Genomic DNA, 6705 nt, shown 5'->3' on the forward strand with positions numbered 1-6705 from the left:
ATGGCTGCACTATTCTGGATACACTAAAAAATCACTGAATTAAATAATTCAGATTATGCAAATGTATCACAATAAACCTGTTATGAAGAAAAGGAAAAAGCCATTACTGTTATTCTAGTAAATACTCCATAAAAATAATTTTATTAAAGTACAATTTAATAAACAAATTTATACATTCAATGTGGTTATCCCATTTTATAACCATACAGTGATTATGTCCCTTAAAGTTACAATGAGCTCGAAGACAGTCCTGCACAGTCCCGTTGCCTCACATGAGGTCTCAGAACCATAAATTCATCAGGCATGAAAGCTCACCAGTAAATTATCATGAAACCTGAATTTTCATGGGGAACATAGGTAAAGGAAAGGTCTGAGAGGGCAAGAGAAGGAGGAAGGGAGGAAACTATATATGAGGGCAGCTTTATAAACATCATAGAAGCTCACTGTTCCAGTGTCATAATCCAGAAACACCCCAACCCGACCCAGAGGCCTTTGCACACACTGAGCTAAGGGTGGGGAGTTGGTGGAGAGACGATAACCATTGCTCCCCTTTAAAGAAAATAGCAAAAACGCATCCTCAGAATCAATAATAATACTGGTATCTTGTGCCCAGGAATCTTTGCAGACTCCCAGAACCCAGCTGGAGGAGTGTGTCACATCCACTTCCCAATAATGCCTGCCCGAGGTGAAGGCCTGAGCTCCCCATGCAGCAAAGCTCTCCACCGTCTGGAGCTCCCAGGGTGCACTGTGACGTTCATCTCCAAATATCACACTTCTCAGGTCCTCAGAAAGGCGGATATAGCAACTGGCCATTTCCATACTCAGAGGATTGTCTACTGCAAAAAGAAGCAAAGATCAGATCAGCAAGTGCCCTGAGAGGCAGAGGATTTCTGCCCAATTAGTCACTTCATTTGCTTCTCCTTCAAGAAAATATGGAATAAAAGGAGCAAAGACAGTTCAGACTCACAAATCTGTGAAGATCAAGGCTTATGATCATCTCTACAGCACACAATATTCCTTCTCATAGAAAAAACCTGGCCATATCACTGTGTGAAGCAGTGATTTAATGTGTACCTTTGAATAGTTTGTTTCAGGACACACCTAAAACTTTCTTTTTCCTTAGTAGAAATCTCCTCTTGTGTTGTCTTGAATACCGTCAATAAACAGATATGCATTTGCTAGGATGGAGGTATTTATGAAGATATAAACTGTACCTGTTACATTTTCAAACATCAAAAAATTTGTTAGAACTCCACATGTGTAGTTTGGAAGTTTCTGAAAGGAATGTTCTGGCTCAACACTATCGGTTCAGACCCCACCACATCCAGTCTAATCCTAGCTGGAGCCCTCTGCTGCTGAGTGCCCAACGTCATTGAGCCCTGTTCACGGATCCTGCTTCTTGCAGTTGTTTTGAGAGGAATCTAATAGCTTTACATTGTTCTGTTCATCGACATTTTAGTCATTTTTCCTGTTGATCAAATCATTCTGATTTTATAACTATATATTCTTTGTACAATGCATGATAAATGCAATACAGAAGAAATTAAAAATGATCAATGCCAAGTCCAAACCTTCAAAGTAGGAGTAACTGAATAAACCAAATTATTGAGTGTTACTCTGAGAATAAGCATTGTATCTCTTCATAGCCACATGACCTGAATACTCTTACTCTTCCTACGTCAGATATAACTGAAATGTGTATCTTCTTTTGCATTTTCAGCAAACTCTAAGTCAAAAATTTCAGTCTTGATCATTATGACTATTCAGACAAAGGCGATTAAAAAATTTTGGAAAATCATGTACCACCTTCATGTAAGAAGAAATTTAAACAGGACAGAGCTCATCCCCAAAAACCCACTAAAGAAAGAAATTGAGGCCTGACTGCCAAAGAGCTGACTCTCACCTCTGAAGTTGTTCAGCATGTCCAGGAGTCCAGTGATGCGCCACGAAGTGAGCTCTGGGTTCACAGGCTGGGGCTTCTGCGTCTGCACTAACTGGGTCCTGTAAAGAATGGCATCAGTGTCACTGCAGGGCAAGGGTGACTCACACCGTCATTGTAAACATACTGGTTTTTACTCTAAGATATTAATATTTCATCTGAATTCTCCCATTTTTTGTTAATTGGATATACACTTTATTCCGCACTCTTGGGGGTATAAGAAATTTTACTTTTTTCTAAATTTCACTTATATCACATTCCAATTTCCCCATTCTTCTGAGAAAATATTCAACTGCTAAAATTTTTGAATGCTGTTCCCTCCCTCTGCCCCCACACCAACTCAGATTATGCAAAAATCCTGGGTATGTGATAGGGAACAGAAAACTCAGGTACAGCCTTTGGGACTTCAGCCAGCAGTAGTCACCAATGACAAAGTCAATGTCTAAAAGAGAATGTCCACTAAGCCAGAAGGCTTTGATCATTTCTACCAGCAAGGGAATGCAATTCCAGCCTCACAGCCCTGGTCCTGAGGGTCCTGAGGGCCCTGAGGCGGCCACTGTCCTCGGAGGTCCTGCCTACAGCAGGGGTGTGCTGTGAAGGAGCAGGGCCTGGCCACGGCTACTCATGGGAACAAAACCTCCCTCGCTTTCCCGTCCTTAGGGAATCCTCCCCTTTCCTCTGTCTTTTTCACCTTCCACCTTTTTGAAGACAGGGCTTCTCTGTGGTACCTTAGAATAGTCTCCTTACTCAGGTTTATTGGGCAGGGCTGGAGAAGATTGGGGGAATGAGTAGAACAAAGCCCAGAATAGCAAATTGTTTTAGCTATATTTGAATTCAGCCACAGAAGAAGGAAACTTTCAAGACTTAGGAGAAGGCTTCAGAATGTCTTTTGAAACAAAGCAGAAAATAGCCACAGAGACCCACGTTAATAACCCAAAACATGACATCCGCTTCTTTAACAAGAGAACAACTTTCTCAGAAAGAGCAGATCCTTAGGGTAGACTCACCTTTCCAATACATTTCCCAAGTCCTGCAATGAAAACAAAAAGTTATTAATCATGAGAATATATTCAACTGCACCTTCGTTGTTTTTTTGGTTGTTGATTTTGTGTTTTAATAATGTATTTTTTTCTTATTCCCCTCTAAGGGACCATCCAAGGCTATGTTAACAACAGAGTCTGAGCTGAGCCCTGAGGGGCTTCCCCAGTGCGCACTGAGAAGGAAGGAGCTCAGGAAGAGGCTGTGTAGTGATGCAAGGAGATCTCGTTCCCAGCGTCACTCATGTCCCAGTCTTATTCCCAGGAGAGGCCTGACCACATAGGACAATTAAAACAAATCAAGAAACCATATAGAAAAGTGTTCTTTGAAATTAGTTACCAAATTCTACAAACCTTGCCTGGGCAAGGGGCAAAGCCCCAATGCCTTCAGCAAATTGCTTTCGTGTGGGACAACAGAAAGTGATGGTGGATTAGGTGACATAAACTGAGTGTTACCCCAACAAAGTTTACTTCCCTGGCAACAGTTTTGCTGATGTTGGATGATACTTCTGTGTGAATAGTATTCCTGATGGCACTGATAAGAATTTTGCCCTATATTATTTACTAAAATGGTAAAAAATAAATCTCCCCCAAATGAGCAGAATCTGCAGAAATAAGTCATTGGTCAAACAGAATGGTGGGAGTCCAGGAGCATGTGTCACTCAGCTGAGTACTGGTATCAGTAGGTAACATTTCAATGTCCTGGCAACATCGCCCAGCAAAGGCTTCCTGTGTCAGGATGGACCCTCCCCCGCACCTGGAGCAGCTCCATGTCGGGCTGGTGGCACATCTCAGTCAGCTCTCTGTACATGTCTGTCATCCTTTCTTTGTGTTGGGTCATTCTCACTTCACTGTCTTGCAGTTGTTGGAAAATCCCGTCTGCTTCTCTGTCCAGTGCCTCCAGGTGCAGTTGCTCCTCCTCAAGGAGAAATAGATGCATCTTCTGATACTGAAGTTGGATTATCACCTTCCTCAAGGCCACATACTCCTGCAATGATATGCAATTAAAAGGATGACATGCCCTCACTCTCAACAGAAAACCAAAACTTCAAATCATTATTTCCTTACTATCATCAAGCAAGTAATTAGTAAACTTTTTCCCTCATCCTCAAAACGATCTTGAATATTTTCTAGTTCTTTCTATCCATCCTTTTTCCACATCCCTATTCTCTCTCCTTGTTTAAATCAAAGTGTCTAAAGGGTCTTAGCTTTTCTCCCCATGGTACTTCTCACAGTTCTTACTCCATCAACGATTTCCTCATTTACCTGGATCTTCCTCCATTTCTATTGTTCCTCTGCCTGATTTTCCTAAATATTAAGAAATATTTAGGCACACACCGTATGATGAAGATTTTTTAAAGTTTACTATATATTTATTCTAAGTAGTGATCCTTTTCTCTCTTCTTCTTCACACGCAAACTTAGCTCAATGTTGTCTTATCTTCAGTGTCTGAGAAGCTTTATCCACAGCTTCAAATGGGTACTAGGAACACCCATCATACCCTGTTCATATTAGCATTCTTTGCACTAGCTTGCCTGGCCTGTATATTTTTGTGACTTTTTGTTTTATGAAATCCAGATAGCCTTGCTGTAAGCCTCCATATTTTTTATTTCTGATTTATCATTTGAAATCACTACTTTTTCCTGGGGAGAAATCACTATCAAAAGATAAAACTGGTAACTTGAATTTAGCTAAAAATGCATAAGCCAGCCATATATCAATCAGCATTAAAAGAAACAAAACAGTTTCATTCTTACCGCTAATAATTGAGTTTTGCCAGTTTCTTGATTTAGATCGTTTTGTGTTTCCTGAGTCATTTTCCGTAAAGAGTCCATTGTCTTTATAAGTTCCTCCTGCAAAATAACCAAGATCTTTAGCAATAATTAAGATGGTATTGCAGATTTCATCCCCTCATCTACGAGGGAAGACTATAGTTAAGAGAACTGTAATTTTGAGTTAGAATGGAATGGTCCGAATTTTCCATGTTAACCACACTGGATTCTAATATTTGGGATATCAAACAGGATAGAAACCTTTAACAGAAAATTCAAAGGGACCCTGCAGATAACATAATCCAATTTCTGAGAAATGGGCTTTTTGTCTACCCTGGCTATGGAGCAGTCAGGCTTGCAGCAGAAGCCAGTGTTCCTGGTGCTGCCTCCTGCTCAACACCAGCACCAACTGCGTACATTTGACACTGCTTCTAAGGAAACTTCCTTAGTGTAGGATCAGCACAGCCATGACTGGAGTGTCAAATCGGTCAACAACATTGGAAGGACACATTTATGTCTTTGGACTTACATTTAGAAATCACCACCCCCACTGTCTCCATTGTCAACTTCATTTTCATAAGTCCTTATCTTTTCTCTGATTTAGGATCCTATAGATTCCAAATGGCGTCAGAGGCATCACTTACCCGGCACTGCTCAGCAGCCTGTTCTACTGGGCGGTGGCCATGAGTCACATGCTCTGGTGCCTCGGAGCAGGGCCCACAGAGCAGTGTCTTCTCAGCCTCGCAGAAGAGGCTCTTCACCTGCTTGTGCTCTACACAGATCTGCTCCTCGGAGCGGTGGACCTGGTGAGGTCTGGCCTGCCTGGCAAGGGCAGCCAGCTTCTTGAGTACAAAATTAGTTTTGAAGTTTGTCTTCTCCGATATTTCCCTGCACTCAGGGCAGCGCATTGGATTCTGGGATTCCTCCCAGCAGAGGCAGAGGCAGGGCCTGCAAAAGCTGTGCCCACAGTCTATGGTGATGGGGTCTATGAAGTAGTTCATGCAGATGGCACAGGTGAGTTCCTTCTGGAAGGTTTGCAAGGTGTCTGAATCCATGTTTCTGAAAATAAAATGTAAAAAATAAAAGAGAGGAGGAGAGTTACAGTTCTGTCCTGATGAGGTTAAGAAAAAAAAAAAAAGCCTTTGGACAGTTCTGCTTGTCTGCTTGAGCTCTGTTTAATCTCCCTGTTAACTTAGCCCCCCAGTAAATACATAGACTTGGTAAATGTAGACAGGCTGGATTTATACAGCTATCCCTCCATAGCTGTGGAAGGTTGGTTCCAGGATTCCCGATACCACATCCCTTATATAAAATGACATAGTGTTTTCATTATAACCTAGGCACATCCTCCCAGATACTTTACATGTCGTCTCTAGAGTACTTTTACTACTTAATACAATATAAACACTATGTAAATAGTTGATATACTGTATTGTTTAGGCACAATGACAAGAATAAAAAGTCTCTACATGTTCAGTACAGAAATTTTTCCTCCAAATATTTTTGATCTGTGGTAGGTTGAATTCACAGATGTGGAACCTACAGGTACAAAGGTCAACCGTACTGTGATACAAATGGCAAAATGAGACAAGGGAGTCTTTGGGATCCTTTTTGTTAAAACAAGCAGTGTTCTCAATCACACCTAAATTATGGGCCCATTTAAAGACTATGCAGAGGGTAAAAGTGGGGAAGATTCCAGAGTTACTTAGGTTAGCTGACTGGTCCAGAAGCACATCCAGAATCTCTCTGTCTCTCTCTCTCTCTCTCTCAACGATCTTATGATTGTAACATACAAAAGACACTTAGTCTCCGTGCTGATAGTCTATGCTCCCTCCCTACAAGTTCAGTGATCGACTTTCTGAAGACTGTTAAAATTGATTAGGTCTCATCTAAGCTTCACTAATTTAATTAGCATTAACGTCAACTTTCTGTTTTGTTTTTCCAGATCCCCACATTG

General features: G+C 41.3%; 1 protein-coding gene across 1 annotated transcript; it reads right to left on the minus strand.

The window, feature by feature from the left end:
* Positions 1 to 342: 342 nt before the first annotated feature.
* Positions 343 to 5803, minus strand: LOC138384813 (tripartite motif-containing protein 64-like). The gene is made up of 6 exons (XM_069470481.1): positions 5393 to 5803; positions 4734 to 4829; positions 3734 to 3964; positions 2947 to 2969; positions 1904 to 2001; positions 343 to 836 (listed from the first exon to the last, which is right to left on the minus strand). Exons 1-6 carry the CDS (start codon positions 5801 to 5803, stop codon positions 343 to 345), a joined length of 1353 nt encoding a protein of 450 aa, XP_069326582.1.
* Between the last annotated feature and the right edge of the window lie 902 nt (positions 5804 to 6705).

The sequence above is a fragment of the Eulemur rufifrons genome, chromosome 6 (genome assembly GCF_041146395.1).
Source record: "Eulemur rufifrons isolate Redbay chromosome 6, OSU_ERuf_1, whole genome shotgun sequence".
In the NCBI taxonomy this organism is placed as follows: Eukaryota; Metazoa; Chordata; class Mammalia; order Primates; family Lemuridae; genus Eulemur; species Eulemur rufifrons.

What these genes read in the sequence shown, in the direction of transcription:
- LOC138384813 (XM_069470481.1), bottom strand. Translation starts at nt 5,803, where the DNA reads ATGGATTCAGACACCTTGCAAACCTTCCAGAAGGAACTCACCTGTGCC. An exon ending in GCAAAACTCAATTATTAGCG is followed by an intron (nt 3,965 to 4,733) that starts GTAAGAATGAAA and finishes ATATCATTGCAG; the next exon opens with GAGTATGTGGCCTTGAGGAA. An exon ending in CATGCTGAACAACTTCAGAG is followed by an intron (nt 837 to 1,903) that starts GTGAGAGTCAGC and finishes TTCTTTTTGCAG; the next exon opens with TAGACAATCCTCTGAGTATG.